We start from the raw sequence: 19,851 nt of genomic DNA, 5'->3' as shown, positions 1-19,851 counted from the left end.
CAATTTCACTACTGGACGATGCAAGCTTAATTTAGTAAGTTAAATTCCTTTTTCAATCCTTCTATGTTTTTCTATATATCGCCAGTTATCCTTCTGTAGTTTGCGTAATCTTTGTTTAAGAACTGCAATCGTGAATGCTTTCGGAATGTTGTACCCTATTTTGATTCCAATGATTGTGAATAAGCTGTGTAACAGGTTATGGCTTCAGTTTTAATATGTAATTGATTTTTACGTTTTTAATATAATTTAAACATATGAAGTAGATTCCCATTTTGAAGCTATGCAAATAGGGTATGGTTTTGAATTGGAAATTAATATCAATTTTATAACTTGATGTTTGTTTTTAACAACGATATTGCTATTGATATTGATATTGCGCCTTGAAATAATTCCTTGATATGGTCAAGCCGATCGATCAAGCAGCTGATAAGAATAACAAACTAGAAAGATAAACCAAAATGATTTAGTACCCAATTTTCGGAACTAAGGTTGACAGACATGTATCAGCCTGAGAGTTTAGTACTAGTAGAATGTAGATTGAGTTAAGTTACTCATGATTTCTCCCTTCCATACCAGAGGATTGTTTCAAATTATTCACGTGAACGAAAGTATCAAGGTCTATTGATAGCTTCATTTATATATTTCTAACCCTGTTTTCCCCGCTTATAGCGCCACATTGTAGAAATTTGCTTTAAAAATTAATTGAAGGGCGAAGCAACTACAAGCCAGCAAACTAGTTTTTTTAAATATATTTTACTTACTTCATTCGTAGGCAGTGCAGAAATTAGACCTCAAGTCGTTTTTTTTTTAAATTGAGACACATTTATTGTTACTTTAAATAAAATGATTACATGTTTACTGAAACTTTATAAGTTCTATCTGTAATATCAAATAACTGATCCTGATCAGTTAAAGATAAAATAATATATTGCAAAGTGAATATCTCTCACAGAGAGCACCTTCAGTAAAAACGATATAAATAGTTTAACTCTGCTTCTTTAAATATGTTATAAATAGTTTCAACTTTATTTTATTTCAAGAATAAACACTATTTAATTGCAAATTTTCTCAAATTTTCCGAAACCGATATTTGGATGTATGTAATAAATAGGAATATTAATTGTCTTGCTACTCCCAGAATGCATGACGACAATTGATTTAGACTCCAGCTACACACGTAAACACCTCACTGATGACGTCATGTAATGTGTATAGGATGACGTAGTTTCTGTAAATCTTCACTACATTATCGGTAATGACAAGGGTCTGTAAAAGAATAAGAACGCGGATTAAAATGAATACAGCGCAATATAGTACCGTCAAGCTCATTTACAGATACATTTATTAAGGATATTTTGATCGGAATAGAGAACGTGTGCGAAAACAACTTTGGAAACCAAGTGCGGTGCTCATGATAATCACATGCCACGCTAATCTCGTTTGCAGGCCCCTCTCTTCCAATTGCTCAGCAACAGGGTGGAGCGGGAGCCGTGGGGATGAGATTTGTTTCAAAGTAGATTTTGTACTCGTTCACACATTTGTACTTTCATCTGAAGAGCAATATAAACGGTAACAACAACAAACACAACAATTTAAAAGACTAGTATGCTAATACCGTAAAATTCCGGTTATAAGCCCCCCCCCCCCCCTTATAAGCCCCCTCGGTTATAAGCCCATCTACCTGGAAACAGAAATATACATCCGATTATAAGCCCCCCCCCCCGGATATAAGCCCCCCTCTGCCGGATGACAGTTCTGAACAGGGTTAAATGTTGCTTTATTATGCGGTTTTAACTTCAAAACATATTTCCATCAACACTCCCTTTATTATGCGTTTTTAACGTTTTTTTCATTCCGCTTATAAGCCCTCCCGGATATAAGCCCCTCCGATTATAAGCCCACACAAAACCCCTTCGAAGTTGTATAAGCCCAGGGCTTATAGCCGAAATTAAGGTACAAGAAAAGGAGAATAGTTTACAAAGCTCATCTTTTTTCTGAAATTCGGTATAACTTAGTTGTATATACAACGAAACTTACCAGCACTTTTCTGTCGACAAGTATTTGTAGGTATTCACGAGTATATTGATTCAGTTGCTTCTCCTCCAAAATAACTTGGCCAGCGGGCAAAGGGAATTTCCTCCGCAGCAGCTGAAATTCAACCAGTAAAAAACAGGATTAAAAGTTGTTCCTTGTAGGATGTTTACCCTCCATACCGAGCAACCCCCAAATGGCCCGGGTGCTAAGCAAACCAGGGAATTTGTTCTACAGGGCTCCAAGATCTTGGACAAATCACCCATTTGGAGGGATTTAGGAGCTCGTGTTATGATTTGCACTCGCAGGGCATCCAATCTTAGAGACCTTTTGTACAAACGTAAGGCTATTTCTTTGTCTGTTCCGGGTGAGAGCAAAGGGACACTTCCATGTGGGGTTAAACGATGTTTATCCTGTAATTTAATTAATCCCATCAACACCGTAAATAGTACCACTACAGGGAATTCTTTTCGTATTAATTGCAAATCTTCATGTACTTCTAGATCTTTAGTTTATATGGCAGAATGTATATTTTGTAAAAAACAATATGTAGGTAACACAACCCAAAAGTTGCGTGACCGCATTACTGGGCATAGAAACAGCAAGGAGTCTGCCCTTAAAATTCATTTAGATTTCCATAATTCCACTTTTAACCAAACATTTAAGTTTGTAGTATTAAGCCATTCTTCTCCTGAGAAGTTAAATGAGTTAGAGTCCATTTGGATAAGTAAGTTGCGCACTAGTGAACCTGATGGCCTTAATAGGGTTGATCCGTGTGCATTACGCACCGGCGTTACTTAATTTTATAAATATCTCGACACACCCTATCTGTACTGTAATATCATGTTACTGGTCGTTGCCATTTCAAATGTTACTACACTGAAGAGGACCGTTACGGTCGAAAGGCCTATGTAGTTTATTAAAATCGTAGCTGTATGGCGATACACAATTTGTTCTTTTTAGTATATTTGAACCCCCAAATAGCTGCGAAATGTTTAAGTGGGAAAACTCAAAGTTGGCTTGCTTGGGGAAGGGGGAGGGGTGGGGGGTGACCATGGGTGGAGGGTCACTCGCTTTGGTTCTTTTGACACGTCTACCAGGGACAAGTTTAGACATACAGAGCATGCGTGGTCACACTTTTGGGCTCATCATCATGGTCGATCTAATGGATCTAGAATGCATACACGGCAAGGTTTAGTTATGCATCTCTCGAAAAGCATATTTGTTAAGCCTTTAGCTTCGGCTGAAGATGGGGTGGGGGGGGGGGGGTGGTTTCGTATGCTGGTAGCTGTAGTTGTAATATAATAACTTGTTTCCTTGAAGGGTTGCCCTAAGGGAACATTAAAAGGTCCCTAATGACTTACTTCATGTCTTAGAGTTGTAACTGTACTATTGAGATAAAAGCTTGTCTCCCGGAGCACTTGTGCCAATTGAATGTGCTGAAGTCCTTGTTTTTCCTCATAAGAGTATGCCATGTACAGCGGACTGATGTAGTTAGACAGCTTCATGTACGCGACAGTAAGTTTGTCTTTCAGTTGCTGGAAAAAGAATAAAATATAAAAATGTATTTCTTAGATATAAACCATTCAGCCATTTCCAAGAGACTTAAATTACTGAAAAAAATATTTCGGCCATGTGGGATGAACTGAACAAGAAAGGTACAGTAAAACAAACAGTGTTTTCTAACTTCTTTGGACATAGAAATCGCACAAGAAACTTAGGCAGCCAGAATACTAGATTATTGGAGCTGACAGGGCGCTCATTCGGAGCTGGCGCTCATTTCAACAACAACCCACAATAAACTTTGAACTTTATTAAATCTGCTTCAATAGATTCAACTACTCTTGACTAAGAACAAAACAAGTAGTCGTCAAACTAACTGATTCGGTAAAAAGAGAGCTTATATTGGAAAAGGACGGTGTTGAGTGCAGAGGTAGCTTGCCGAAATAGAGGGCGCTTGTTAGAATAGTGGCGTGAGAAATTTATTTGAGAGGTTCTCAATCGAATTTTTATGGTATGCAGCGGTTTACTGCGTTTATATTGTTTTGCTTTAATAGTTTAACAGGCAGGTGACATGCAGCAGTCATGGCTTAGAGTACGGTAATACTGTTCCAGAGAAGACTTCATACAGACCTGATTTATAAAGCATCTTTTTGTGACCACGACTCCAAGCATTAGCATTGTTTCCTCAAGGTCGTTCGTTGAGGTTATAAACGGATATAGGTTTTTTATCTGCAAAGATTTCAAAGTAAAGGTTAACCGTTTAAAAAAAAAATCGAAAAAATTATTGGCTTTCTGACTGTCGCTGGAGCATTGCATCAGCATTGCGCGTGTCATTTTTTCGACTTTTTTTGCTTGTTTACAAGCAAAAAAGTAGAATAGCGTTTACATGGGCTCAAATCTGAACCGGAAGGGATCGCATTTTTGTTAACTCTCAAGGGAATACTTTCCGCTGTGGGTGATCAAAGCGCGTGACTTGTAAAGTGTCACTCTATAGTTGTGCTTCAGCACTTCCGTTCTTGTAGTAAAAACGTGGCTTGTCAAATTTACAAACATTATATAAGGATCAAAAACGTGAGTAGCCCAAATCTTACGTCACATAACCAATTAAGAATGTAAGCGGTTCAGCGCAATTTTTACTAGTACAAGTCTTTAGGCGCTAATATTAATTTAACCTAAAACGATAAACAACGCAAATTTGTACTCGTACAAGTCTTTCACACACTAAAACGTTGCTAATAGTTAACCAAAGGGAACTCATTTCGTGACAATTGATTATTTCTGCTGAGTTGCACAATTTAGAATTGCACTATTACTAAAAATAGATTTCGCTGCATGATACCCCTCGCGTGAGTCGGACAACAATTTTAGTTTCGGCAGAGGCTTTGTATGGAGGGACGCATTCTTGACAAAAAAAAAGGGCGAAAAAGGCACAATTTGAGGCCGAGATTCTCGAAAGGCTCGAAAAATGATAGATTCCAAACATTTTTGCTTTAGTAAGTGAAAAACAGATTGAAGGTATCCAAAAAATGGCCCAAAATTGAATTTATTAGTCGAACAGTCAGGCAATGACACCTTGATTCCCACTGCAACATTATTCAGGCTGCCGAGAAATTTAAGCGGCGGATAGCGAATTACTATCGAATTATATAATTGCGAAGGATAGCACTTGTATGTTCGCTTCATTTAGGCCCCGGAAAGATCGTCGGTTGCAAGAAATTCAGAATTCTTCCCGAATTTGACGGCACTGATCGCCGGCCATCCGTTCTCAGTCGACACATGATAGATAGAGGGCGAAAATATTATGCTATTCAAACGCCTTTCTAATGGAATTGACGGCAGGGTTTGATTTTAATAATTTAAATTTATCCCCATTACTATTACAGACTGCAGCTACAGCTGCCGAACTCGATCAGTCTATATTAAATACGCGACAATTGTGTAACGAAATTGACCTCTATAAATATTCGGGTCAGGCAAGGAGACCGATCGGACGAGCGTTTCTTTGTGTAATTTTGTGGTGGCATAAATCTGAGGTTAGCTCTGTTGTGTTGCAAAATGTGCCACTAAGAACAGTGTAAACGTTTTGCATTTCTCATAAAAATAAATGTTTTCTTTCAGCAAATCCCGGCAGCAAATCGGGCCTTTATAATCCATTCAATAACTGAAAGTAAAACATTTTACACATTTATTGAATAATCACTCTGTTTGACAAACCTTTTGTTTCAAACCACGGTTTAAGCTTTCTACGTTGTACAGGTAAGGCTTTCTCTCGAATTCCGAGCCAATCTGGCCATGGTTTTGTGCCTGGGTTTTGTGAAACAATCGCCAAATATGCCTCCGAAGTGCCCGCCAACCATATCATTGTTCTTACAGAGAGCGGTTTGTTTGTCCGAATTTTATCTGACTCACACCGGGGGTCAAATTCTGTGACGTCATTAGTGCGCTTCGCTAATTGCAACATCATTAAATGTGTTAAGTGATATTTACAAGTGTTTCTGTAGTAGGCCTTTCTCGATTATGCTAGCATTTTTTCCGGCATTTTTTGGGAAAACGAGCATTTTTTTTCGTTTTTTCTTGAAAAAGAATTGCTAGCATTTTCTGTCATTTTTCATGACTGTGATCCATATTTCAGAACTCAGAAGGATAAATAATCCTAAAGTTTCACAATTTTGACTACTTAATTTGATTGTTTTCTGTCTGTTTCGACTGTTTGTGCGTTGTGTTACTTGTTTACTTGTGTTGTGTTACTTGTGTGTGTTTTTTTAATTTTTTTTATTTTTTATTATTTTTTTTTTTTATAAACAAACAATTATTAAGTATCACCTGTTGTTGACTGATATGAGCATATAATGTAAGAGTTTGTACGTTTTGTTTGAAATAAAACAGAGCATTCTTTGGAATTCAAGTGGCATTTTTTAAAGAAATCAGGCATTATTTTAGCATTTTTTTGGCTTCATGCGAGAATTTCTAGGAGCATTAAATGCCAGTTTTACTAGCATAATCGAGAAAGGCCTATTCTGTAGCCTGTTGTGAAATTACTTCCAGTGGAAGCAGTAAACCCCCGGGGGGGGGTGCTCCCATAAATTTCGGATAGGGGTGTGCCCCCAAGGTTCTTAAACCCTTACCCTATTCAAGGATAAAGAACGCGAAAATTGATACCCTTTTTAAGGGTCCAAACCGAGAAATGACACCCTATTCAAGGGAAGGAGACGCGTTCCGTGATGACCCAAATAACGGCTAACCGCGCACGGCCAAACACAAATCTTTATAAAATCGCTTTACTAATACTTGAACGGGTAGTTCAGTTTTAAGATACCTTTTTTTGTTTATCTGGGCATTTATTAAAGCTGATAGAATATAGGTACCCTATCTAAGGATCACACCAGGAACAAAATGCCAAAAGGAGCAAAAATGATACGCTATTTAAGGACCGAGAACCTCAAAAATCATACCCTATCGGGCGGCACATACCTATATAGCCCATATATGGGAGTACCCTCCCCCCCCCCCACCCCGGGCAGTAAACGCTAAACGTTTCTTCTGTTCTGAATTAGAAACATTAGAAAAATAAACAGCAACGGTTTTACTGGAAATGTAGTCGTTAGAAATGGCATGTGTAGCCGTAAGGTAAAGAATAACGCGAGGAAAAGCGGCTTTTGGTAATATTCAAACAAAAATGTACTTCTCAATGTGGGGTTAAGATTGCGTGACGAGACAAAAGGTAACTCTGTGGTGCGTAACCTAACGTGCGATCAGGCGTTATTTTTCTCGCTCAACGGAAAAATGAGCCTTCCCTGAGCCTTCCCTCCGCCTTTTTAACCAAGCCAAAGTATATGAATCGCAAAGCACCCAGCCGTCGCGACTGACAAATACAGCATTTCCTCCGCGAAAATAAAAAAAATGCTTGAACTGAAAGACGTTTGAATTCTTCCATGATATGTTCGAACAACAATGCCCAGCATAAACCTTTTACTCATACTAACTTCATGCAAAAAAAGTCGATATCTCGAAGAGACCTTTGATTAAACGACGTGGCCACACGCTGTAATATTTGTAAAAAATTCGTGGCGTGGTTAGCAAGTTAGTTTAGCATGTTTATATTTACCTTCCAAAATGGCTAAGGTTTAACGATAAAGTAGTTAATTAGGAAGAACAAACCGTGGCAGCTTGGTGGAGGAGAAAAAAAAAAAGAAGAGAGACAGATTGCCGTTGTCGGGTTAGAGATCGGACAGGCAGGGAATGGCTTAAAGTTGTGTCACGTGATTGCGTGCAATATTGCAAATAGTGGGTATTCGTTGAAATTGTTTCGTGCAATATTTCAAATGTAATTTTGCGTAACGTTGTGTGCAACGGGGGGGGGGGGGGGTACTCCCTATAGGGGAATATACGGGAGGCTCCGCCCAAAAGGGGTACCTTTTTTGTAAGTATATTTAAAGGTTAGGGTTTTCTCGGGATGAGGTATATAAAAAGGAACGGTAAACTGTATTTAGGTATTTAAAAGCACTTTTCAAAATATCTCAAACAAACCCCCCCCAACCGGTCGATTCATTTAAGTGATTTAAAGGGTTTGTCAAGTAAAAAATTAAGAAAAGAGGTGGAGTATCTCTTTTGTTAGTATGAGAAATGATTACCAAAATTTTTCTATCGACGGCATATGAAAGGTTTACCTTTTCTGTCAAAATGGTATATAAAAGACATAAAAGGGTAAGGGTTTTGACCTCAGGGCGGAGCCTCCTCGTATAAATATGTTTTGAGTACCCTCCCCCAGTGTGCGTAACAGCTTCGGGATTAGACACGTGGTGCAACATTGCGCGCGATGTCGCAACTTCTAAAAATTTGATGGTACATAAAGAAAAGCTTTCTTAGTTGATCATTTTCTTTACTCTCATTAACTGTCTGCGTGTCAATAATTTGATGATGCAAGGAGAAGCTATATTTTGATCGCTCGAAAAAAGCAAATATTTGAATTATTTTAAATTCTGGTAATTTTTGTGATCGTTTCATAAAACTTTAAAACAATTTTTAAATTTAGTGATTGCCTAAATTAGCATATTGTCATAAATTGGCTAAATTAAGTAGTTGCTAAAGATAGCAACATAAGCATAGTTAATTGGGCTATCTTACGCAATTTTGGCGACTGTCGTCAAAACAGTTAAGTAAATTTATCAATTTCAGTGTAAATTTAAAGACAGAAAAAATACTACAAAATCTTTGAGAAGCACAAATTCAAGATTATAGATAATAGTAACCACACAACAGGAACTTGTTCACCTTGTAATAAATCTCCTTAGAGTCAAAACTTCTTCAGTGGATATCAGTAACTTACCTCTTGGGTTGCATTAGCGACTCGCGGTGCAAGGACCACTTTGATAAGAAGTTCAGTTCTACTTGGCGGTGATTTTAATGAAGATGGAGCACTTTGAACTGCTACGTTCAGAGTTATAACAAATATTGCGGAAAACACGAACTTAGGGAAAAATTCCATTTCTAGAATGAGGAAAAAGTAACACAAATTTAATAGTTGCCTTTATGTGGGGAAATATGGCGGTTAATTTTTCACGATTTTAAAAGAAAGATATATGCTGCGCGATTCTATATGTTTCCATTTTTTGTGATTTGCAAGAAATAGCTTCATTACTTGAGATCCTTATGTCAAGTCGCAAGCGCAAAAAGATTTTTTCGAAATGGTGAAAGTTTTCTCTGAATTACGATAATGTGAATAAAAATAGGAAAAAAAAAGAAGAGTACGTGAATTATTTTTGATATCCTTTTCGTTTTCTCGAGAAGTAAAAAACAATCTTAAAGAACACTTTGCATCAAGTTCAAGACACTTTCCTTTTTAAACTTAAAACGCAAAACCATCAATGAAATGGGTGTACTATTTTCTTACATATAACATTTTGAAAGATTTTTCTTAAACCAAGAATTACTTAATACTTACCCTTCTCTTTTGTTACTCAGTAATTTTTCTTCTGATTTAGTGAAGTTGATTTGGGCTCTCCGGAAACTTTGACTGCCGATTGCAGGTGGAGTTGCCTTTTTATTGTGGACCAGATGGAAGCTATTTTTCCTTCTTTTACATCATAGTTTTCCATTAAGATTCTTCCGCGCCGGAATTATTTCCGTAATTCATCAGTTTCTACTACTACTAGGTCCTCTGTTTCCAAGAAATCCCAATCCTGCCAGTTGGAATTGTGAAAATATTTCGATGATAATGATGTTTGGTATTCAATAATATACTTATTACGCGCGTGAAACTAACCATAATCCATTAATAACCGTAAAAGAATTTCACGACTGTTGATTCCGGTTATGGAACATGGTTGAAGCGAGTTGAAGTTATTCCACAACGAAAGTCCTCTTAAACCCAATGGCACGCTATAAACACCGTGGCTACTATAAAAAGAACTCTACCCTCTTTATTTCAACAGCATTTGATTTGCTTTTTTGCAAAATGTTTGCACTTGCTCAAGTATTTTTTATAACGGTAATAAGCAAGATAAAATATCAATTAGGTTTATATTACAGATATACTCAAAGATAATGCTCAAAAGAAGGAAGCATGAGTTCAATTAAGAAATAAGAATTTAAATTTCGCGTTAAAGGATTTTTCAAGTAATATATCAAACATGAGAGACAGCCGTTTCATCGGGATATCCAAACAACCGAGAAGAGAAATACGACGCGCAGCGGAGTATTTTTGACTAAATTCGAGGTGTTTGGATAGCCGATGTAGCACTGTCTCGAGTGTTTGATATATCTTCTCAATCGAAACAAAAACTACGGAGTAAACGGAGAAATAAAATCGTAAAAATCTATGCTCATTAAGACCGGATAGCCAAACCTCCTTTACGGTTAAGATTTCCCGGCTTTGTTTTAACTTAAAGAGTTTGAGAAGTACAAGGAAATTGAGTTCCTTTGGTAAAAGGTAATTGAGTTCCTGACGTAGAAACCAAGCTTTTTCGTTTGATCCCGCATTGAATTACTAAGAAGGAATAAAAGGTTCGTTTCGTGACTTCGTAGTTTATATTAGGCTATTCATTTACGTCCTTTTGCGTCGAAATTTAGAAGTGTCAAATGAAAGTTCTGTTTTGGGAAATATGTAGTGTAGCATATTTTAATGTTAAGCAGGTGTTGTTCAGTCAGATTTTTTGAATTGTTTAAGTTTTTATAAGTATAAGGAACATGGCTGTGTTAGTTGTACTTGTACAGCTATTTAAAGTGCGTTATACGATTAATTTTATTAACTAGAATGTAACAATGTATGTATCATATCAAATGCATGTACCGCATTTTTCATATTTGAATAAAGTACAAAAAGAGACCATAACATTAAACTCATTTAGCGTTAATTGAAATAACAAACTCAGCATACGACTTAAATTTTCGCGAGGTTACTTTAAGAAAAAAAAATGCACTTAATTGTAGCGATGATTTGATTTCATATTATAAATAAGTATTTTGCTTTCCAATTCATAAAAATGTGTTAAAATATTTGACATTAATATATGACTGAAAAAAAAAATCGAAGAAAACTTGCACAGTTTCTTTCATCACTACTTTTGAGCTATTAGCGGGCTAACTCGACGATGACATACAAGCCATATTCCCTGCACTTTCATGTAGTCGCTGTGAATAAAAAAAAACGCGCAATCTGATTGGCCACAGAGGTACCGGATAATGATCGATACAAACGCGCGCATGGTTTCATGCAATATTACATAACTGAACATTAAAAGGACTGTGTCACGGCTGAGTTAAGTTTATTTTAATAAGTATACCAAACACTCGCATGAATCCTTAAAATGATGGAGAAGATATTACTTCTATGGATCTAAATGACAAAACCATAGCTTCATGATCATTACAACCAGATATGTCCCCGGGCGTTTTAATTTAAAGCTATAAGCAAACGCGATTAAACTTTGAAAACTGTTCAACCTAATAGTATTTCAAAAACCTATATTGAAATCCGTTTCAATCTTCTTCACTTTTGGCCATCCGTACCTTCTTTTGTATTTTCTGTGTTATTGAAATGTTCCTTTACTGTTTTAAGCGATTTTTGGGATGAATTATCCTCATGTACCCTGCATCCTAAGCCGAGCTAACATCGTCGGGAAGTACGTACTGTACAAAATTGGAAAAATCTCCCAGCATCAGCCGGGACAAAAATTTCTCAACTAATTGTAACAGTAAGAGACTCAGCTTGTAACAGCGTCTGATGATGATGATGATGATGATTCTATTCCCAGTTTTGCATGTAAATGTGAGTAAACTTGGCCGGAAAACATTTCGTTTCTAATCTCGCTCTTAAACTCAAACTAACTCGATGTCAAGCAGGTGAAAATCGAGAAATATTCTGTTCCCTGGGAAAGCCCCTGATTATATTTGGCCTTTAATTTTCTAACATGTTAGCCCGCTTGCAATGCCAGTGGACACAGTTTCTAATATAGAAAACATCAACGGTGATTCTTTGACAAATAGTCTTCAAATCGAATAAAATTCTCAAGGCTCAAAACGATGAAAAAGAAAACACGAAGAGATTTTAGGAAAAAGAAGAGGTCATTTGATGCTGAGAACTTATCAAGATCAAAATAGATGGTAAACAGAAATAGGGTTACTAGCGTGGTTTTGTATGAAAACATACTATAGGTTGCTCTGATTCCTATAGCCGAGATCTCAAACGTTGACTTGTATTTTTACATTTTTAAGCTTGAATTTCATATGCAAAAATTGCAAGATGTAACCTTATCCTTTCCATAAAATAAAGCACTTCTAACCACTTCATCTTTAGTGTTGAAAACTTTTGTCAACCGTATAAAGGCTCATGACCTCATCATATTCATAAGAGTCTCCTATAAGAGCCACACTCAGCAGAAAAAGTGTTCTTAATGCATCTTCCATAAATTTAAGAGCGTTAACGAAAGAAAGAAAAAAAAAGGGTTTGCATGGCAGTAAAACTTCCTCTACGAAAACATATCAAATATACAATGTTGACAGTGTATCGTGCTTCTGTCGCTTTACTAAGATCAGACAGATTTATAAAACTCGAGGCTGCAAGGGGGCTTGTTCACCGGCTTTTACATTGATGTATAAACAAAACATTTTTATGGATAATTAGGTCGCGACTGGATTTCTTTTGTAGACTTGTCTCAGGTGGCTAGCTGACTCCAAAGTGTCCTTGGGTCTGGTATTAAAAACAACAATGAAACAAATATGACATGTCTGTGTCATTTTGATAGATGTATCATATACAAGTTCGCCATGTTTTTATTGTCATTTTTATTTTTTATCAATTGTAATTAAATTAGGTTATCCTTGGCGTATTTTTATCTGATTGTAATTTAAATCGGGTTTTTATATTTTTACTTTTAAATTTCAAATGTAAACGCACTGAGACGTATGTAAAGTGCGTGCTAAGAACTGTTATTATTATTTATTATTATTATACGATATATGTTGCCTTTAGACGTTTCAAAACATCGTGTCCAGACAAGTCGCATCTGCAACGCAAACGTTAGCAAACTGGACATATTTGTAACGTAAACGAAACATTGTTCCCACTTGTAACGCAATCGTAAGTGTTGATCATTCTTGTAACATAAGCGCAAGAGAAGATTCTCACATCTCTGCTATAAAACGATCTCAAGAGCTTGATCAAGCAGTGCTCATTGTTTTAATACCAGAAAAACAACAAATGCTCATTATTCAATATTGCAAAGCAAGAGTTCGCTGGACTAATTGTTGTAACGTCAGAGCAAGTAATGCTTACTCTTGCAACGCACGGGCACACAATAATCCTCCTTGTAACCCAAGCGCAAGTAATATTCACTCTTGTAACGCAAGCGCAAGCAATGTTTATACTTGTACCGCAAGCACAAGCAACATTCACTCTTGTGAATGGAAGCGAAAGTAATATTCACCCTTGTAACGGATGCTTAAGCATTATTCACACTTGTGCCGCAAGCGCACGCAAAATTTACTCTTGTAGCGCAAACGTAAGGGATCTCTTGTCTTGTAACGCAAGCGCGAGAAAATGTTACACTTGTACTACAAGCGCAAATAATGTTCACTGTTGTAACGGAAGTATAGGCAAAGTTCCTTTTTGTAACGCAAGAGCAGGCAATATTGAAGCACAAGCTATATTCTCTTTTGTAATGCAAACGCAAGCAATATTACACCTGTACCGCGAGTGCAGGTAATGTGCACTCTTGTAACGCAAGCACAAACATTGCTCATTCTCGAAACGCAAGCGCAAGTAATGTTCAGTCTTGTAACGCAAACACCAGGAATGTTCAATCTTGTAACGCAAACGAAAGCATACATTTGTAACACAAGTGTAACCAATGTTCACACTTGTAACGCATGCGTGCATCCAATTTTCACCTATGTAACGTAATCACAAGGAATGTTCACACCCGGGGAGGGGTGTAATCCCTATAATGGCCTATACAGGGAGGCTCCACCGAAAGGGGTACCTTTTTAGTGCAGAATGCACTATTGTGATGGTTTGGTGGGTTGGCGCCTGCTAAACCCCTAAACCACTAACCCACTAAACCGCTAACGCGGTGTAAACTTTTAATCGCCAATTAATTAATTAATATCAATTAATTAATTATTTCTGTAAAGGGGGTAGGGGATGGAGAGCACCTGACCGTGTGCCCTTGGTAAATCGGGGAGTACATTACGATACTTACAATTGAAGAACTCAAGGTATATATTTGTTTCAGAAAGCACTATGCTCTACTTGTGGTACAATTCTTTCTGGAACAAAATACTTTGTGCTAAACGCATGCGCAGATCAGTCTACATCACGAACATTGCGTGTTTCTTCTGCAGAAGGATTCGTGTAGACTCCATGGCGCCAAGTTAAAACCACAAATTAATTGAATTAGACACTAAGGCGTCATAGCAGTTCATGTGAAATAATTCTTGATATGGCAACGCTGTTTTCTTAGAAAAGGTGATCTAACATCTCATAATTAATTGATAATATCTGTGTTATAATCAATGCCGCCTTGTTTGCAGAAAATAAATCACGTTACCATATCATCATGTTACATCTGTTTTCGACAAAAAACAAAAGTATCTCGTTTGCTGTTTCAATATCAAACTGAAATTTAAGCTATCGAAAACTAAAATAACAGGGACGTGTTTAGAAATTTTGTATTAAAGCCTAACGTGGTGTGCTTTTCAATGCGGTAGAATTCCTGTAGAATCTGTGGCGTTAATTTAATTAGACTTAAAAGGCATCACAGCGATCTGCGAGAAAAACAACAGTATCATGTTACATCCGTCACTTCCTTTCCTTTGATTTGTTCTCCATCGGTTGAACTAACCTCCGTTTTATTTTGTTAAACCTCTACCTCTTTAGTGTTTGAAGATGCTTTCGTGACGGTTCCGACATTTCTGGAAAGAAATCTTCACACTACGTGCTTCTCGGCTTCATGCTTGAGTTAGCGTGTGACGTGTTCACCAGACCGTGGCGGGAGCATGTTCTAGCGCGCGAAATGCTTTAGCGACAACTTCGGGGGAAAAGCCGCAATTTTAGCGACAATTTCGGGGGAAAAGTCGCAATTTCGACATTTTATGCATTGTAATTAATAGTTTGTGCTCTGCTCGTGCACTGTTCTGAAAATTTGTAATTTTTTAGGTCTTTTTCTTAATGCTGAAAGGGACAATGCGGTAAGATTCTTGCAGAATCCGTGGCGTTAATTTAATTAGACTTAAACGCATCATAGCAGTCTAAGAGAAAGACAAAGGTATCATGTTACAAACCTTTGCACCAAAAGCACAAATATCACGTTTGCTGCTTCAATAGTCTTTTATAAAACCAAGTTAGCGAAAGTTGACAAAAAACAACGGGTTCAAATGATTGAAAACTTTCTTTACTAAAAAATTGTGCTATTGGAATGCCAACTAATCGCCCGCTTGTGTGACGTTTTAATTACGCTAAGCTTTTTCCCGGATGTAGGTTGTCACGTGATTCAGTTGTTTGCTACATTTCTTACGATCTGCCATTTTGGAAAGTGGAAGGAGGTAGGACAGCTCGACTGATCTGCTGATTAGTTCGTGTACAAGAATAATCTGAATCTAAGCTCACTTACTTATTATTCTGTCAATTGATTTGCCATATTGCATTCTGCACTAACCTTTGCGTCTCTGAGTTAATGCTTCAGGTATATAACAGGGAAGGGATTTCACAAGTCTAGGTATACGAAAGGGTAGGGATATCGGTCATTTAGGTATTTAAAAGAAACTTCAATTAAAATGTTTTGAACATACGCACATTATTTTAATTCAGTAAACGCTACATAAAAATGACAACAAGACTTTCTGTTTTACGTGTATTTCATGTCTTTTAGGTATATGGGGTACCTTGTTTCAGTAAAAGGTATACGAAAGGGGTACCTTTTCTGTCAAAATGGTATTCAAAAGGGTAAGGGGTTGGACCTCGGGGCGGAGCCTCCCCGTACAAAATTTGTTTGAGTAGCCCCCACCCGACCTCCCCGCTTGGTTCACACCCATAGCATAACAATACGCAATGATAGCTAACTCAGATAAAGGAAAAGCAAGCGAAGGGAAAAGAAATATAATCACTATCAGAAACTTTCAACCAGCCCTAACGTGGTCCATTGGTTAGTTGCAACACAAAACGAGCAATATAACAGTACTATGTTATGCAAAGTGAGACATCAGATTTATTTTCTTTCAAACGCTTTATTGTTAATTTAACAACAACACGCTTACAACGTTAAATAAATTATCCGTAGGAAATCTGTAACAGATTAACTTATACACTGATCCTGATCAGTAACAAACAATAATCTCAATATGGACTTGAATTCCTCTAACAGAGGGTAGCTTAATAAATATCTTATCATTAAGTCACGACATATTTTTTTATAATCGCAAAGCAACATATCGAGTTTTTAACTTGAAGACAAACGGGAAATCGTAAAAGCTTTCAGGCGTAACCATAACGTTTTGCAGAAGGTAAACGTAACGGTGGAGTTCTTAATTAAATTTTTAACAAATTGAATACCAACAACGTCAACGCAATTGATTCACAAAGTTGGATAAAAAGTTTCAATAAAGTGGTTCAATGTCTGCTTGGAAGTAAGACTAAAGTAACCAAATTCCAAAAGGAAAAAAAAGATGGCTTTTTCAATTTCCCATGCTTTCGTTAAACTTGCTTAAGTACGCTTAAATATATAAATAACATATGTAGGCTTTCCCATATAATATGAATTTTACACACAATTGTTTGTACCTAACAATTACACATCTTTCTTCTATTATTTCGATATCGGTAATAAAATAGTTAACATTTCATCTTGCTTCTTCCAGAGGGCAATACGTCCATTTGTCATATATATTAGATACCATCTACACAGTCTTGCACCTCCTTGATGACGTCATGCAGTGTGTAGAGGATGACGTAGTTTCGATAAATCTTTACCACATCATTAGTAATTACGAGGCTCTATAAGAAGGAATGATGTGATTGATTAAATAAAGTCAAGAACATAAACATTACAGCAACAACAAAGCCAAAAGCAGTGCTGGTAGAACTAAAACAACAACTACAACAACAACAACAACAATGCTGTCAGTTACAATATGTACAACCACACAAACATTTTCAATTGATATCATCAGCGTTATCGTTATCGTCATCATCATCATCATCATCATTATCATCATCATCATCATCATCATCATCAGCAATAACAGCAACAATAACAAACGCTTTCTTTAAGTTGGTGTTATATTTTCTTTCCGCTTCTGGCATACATAAAACCCTTAATTTTAAAATTCTCGGCAAGCCGGCAGTCTTCCTCAAGAGAATTATTCATGGATGGAAATTCATACAACTTACCACTAGTTTATGGTCGACAAGTGTTTGTAGGTATTGACGAGTGTCATAATCCAGATCCGTCTCGTTCACATTTGGACCGGCGGGCGGTTGAAACTTGTTTTGCATGATCTGAAAATTGATAAAAAGTAGAACAATAAAGAAGTGCTTGTATTGTTATCACAACGTGCGTTTAATTTGATCTGGACATTTTTTGCAGGCACATTATTTTAGATTGTGTTACTAAATGTTACTACTTTACACTTCAAGAGAGCTGATCGGATTTTAAAGTTTGTAAAAGTGATTTTGGAGTTGCAGTAGAAGAATTAAAAAAATTGTTCTAGTTTGCAAAGAACCGATAGTTTAAGTCCGTACGTGTCAGTCCTCAGACCCTCAGTATGTGAGATTGTCTAATTGGCGTGCGTCGTGGGTCGTGCGTCGTGCGTCGTGCGTCGTGCGTCGTGAGTCGTGGGTCGTGGGTCGTGGGTCGTGGGTCGTGGGTCGTGGGTCGTGGGTCGTGGGTCGTGGGTCGTGGGTCGTGGGTCGTGGGTCGTGGGTCGTGGGTCGTGGGTCGTGGGTCGTGCGTGTATAAGCCGAGTTACCAGCTATCTCTGGATTTTTAATTTACCGAAAAATGTGTGACGCTTAACAAGGCCGAAAATTTGAACTCAGCCATTCAAAGACCTCGGATGGAGGTGTTACAATATACAGTATGTTCTTATATATTCCTGTGCATCAATTGGTGGGATAGACAAGCTGTGATTGATGCTTGTATTCCGCACATAAAACCATAGCCTCACCATTATTTTTTTAAAGCGTAAAATCAACCGCTGTTAAAACAGCGATTCGTAGTGCTGGCATAAATTAAAGTTTTCAAGTAACTGACCTCGTGTATTAGAGTTGAAACTGTGCTATTGAGATAAAAGCTTGTATCACTGAGTGATTGAGCCAACTGAATGTGCTGAGATCCTTGCATGGCTTCATACGAGTATGCCAAGTACAGTGGAGTGATGAAGTAGGACAGCTTCGTGTATGTGATAAAAAGCTTGTCTTTTAGTTGCTGTAAAAGGGAACAGAAGTAACAAAATTTTAATATTCTATGGTCGCCTATGACTTACAGACACACAAGTGCTGTCAATATATATCAAAATATGTATCTTTTGTATTTTTTATATAAGTATTTACTACAAACGTTGCTGATCTACTTATTCCTTCTGAGTGTTAGAAAGATAGCTGGCTATTGTCGGCGAGAATCAGACACTTAAATAGAAAAAGGCAACGCAGTAAAAAAACATGCAATATAGACGGATAACTTAATTAAAAACTTATTGTTTTTCCAAACATTTGTTTCCCTCTTGAAAAATTGTCTTTTAGTTTTAGTGGTAGAGAAAGGTCCTACAATATGTTAAAAAAATGTGCAATTGGACCCTTAAAGGGAAGTGTTTCAGAGAAGGGTACTAAAAAGAAAGCTTTTCATGTAATACTATTGTAGAAAATGCACAAAAAGTTACCACTACAAACCATGTTTATGGAGCATGCTGGTGTGACGCCAGTTCCAAAAACCAGCATCGTGTTCTGGAGATCAACGTCCGAGGCTATAAATGGGTAGATGTTTTTTACCTTTGGAAGGAAAGAACAGAGTTATTAGTTTACGATATATAGCGACAAAAATAAATTATGGCCCTTTTAAGGCATAAAACCACATTGGAAAATCAAAGCATTTCCTACCTCGTTAGTGGCGTTAGCGAGTTTTGGTGCAAGACCAAGTTTGATGAGAAGTTCAACTCTTCCTAATGGTGAGCTCAGTGGGGCTGCGTGGGCTACTGAGCTCAGCGCAACAACAAATATGGAAGCGATTAGGATCTTGCAAAACTCCATGGCTATTTCTAGTTAGAAAAATGATAGATAAAGTATTGTTAGAATAAATATTATTTATGTTTTGTGATTCAGTGACCAGGGAAATAAAACTGACTGTTTTGTACTTCCAGTCTCCAGCGAAGAGACCCGCCTCAGCCCTCGCCAGCGCCCACTACGTCAGGGACTGCCACTTCCGCATCGGTCTCCACAGTTACAACAGACGCTGTTCTCGGAAAAACACCCAGGGCCCATCTCCTCTCTCCTCCGCAGAGGTCTCTTTCGTGTTTCGGGCTGGGAAATAGGGAGAGGAAGGGGAGAGGTAAAAAGTAAGCGCGCGGAGCCTGGAGAGAATCGAAACGAAAGCGCGCGGGGCACACTGGGAAGGGGAAAGGAAAGGAGCGACTCCTTCGCTCTTCCCGTCGTCCTCCGCGCTCCCCCTATTTTTTATTTTTCGTGTTTTCGCCTTCCTTCCCCGTGTTTTTTTTCGCCTTCCCCCACGAAAGAGGCCTCTGCGGAGGAGATAGGCACATCTCCATAATCCCCCGGGATTGACGGATGCCTACTATTTCAAGTTAGCATTGACTACTCAAATCAAATGGAGT

At 37.6% G+C, this 19,851-nt stretch overlaps 1 protein-coding gene across 1 annotated transcript; it reads right to left on the bottom strand.

The window, feature by feature from the left end:
* Positions 1-1,147: 1,147 nt before the first annotated feature.
* On the bottom strand, positions 1,148-19,270 carry LOC144638267 (uncharacterized). The gene is made up of 10 exons (XM_078497492.1): positions 19,121-19,270; positions 18,914-19,012; positions 18,279-18,452; positions 17,417-17,524; positions 16,921-17,020; positions 8,861-9,021; positions 4,165-4,263; positions 3,396-3,569; positions 2,038-2,148; positions 1,148-1,266 (listed from the first exon to the last, which is right to left on the bottom strand). The coding sequence occupies exons 1-10, from the start codon at positions 19,268-19,270 to the stop codon at positions 1,159-1,161; spliced, it is 1,284 nt and encodes a 427-aa protein (XP_078353618.1). The 3' UTR covers positions 1,148-1,158.
* Positions 19,271-19,851: the final 581 nt, after the last annotated feature.

The sequence above is a fragment of the Oculina patagonica genome, chromosome 2, assembly GCF_052425735.1.
Source record: "Oculina patagonica isolate OP01 chromosome 2, crgOcupat, whole genome shotgun sequence".
NCBI classification, from domain to species: domain Eukaryota; kingdom Metazoa; phylum Cnidaria; class Anthozoa; order Scleractinia; family Oculinidae; genus Oculina; species Oculina patagonica.
Note: the sequence above shows the minus strand (reverse complement) of the source record. Positions and strands in the feature narration are given on the sequence as shown.

Excerpts from the sequence above, each read along its gene's own strand:
- LOC144638267 (XM_078497492.1), bottom strand. The coding sequence starts at position 19,270 with ATGGAGTTTTGCAAGATCCTAATCGCTTCCATATTTGTTGTTGCGCTG. Across the intron at positions 18,453-18,913 it reads CAGCATGCTCCATAAACATG|CAACTAAAAGACAAGCTTTT; the intron begins GTTTGTAGTGGT and ends TCCCTTTTACAG. Across the intron at positions 4,264-8,860 it reads TCGCTAATGCAACCCAAGAG|ATAAAAAACCTATATCCGTT; the intron begins GTAAGTTACTGA and ends AAATCTTTGCAG.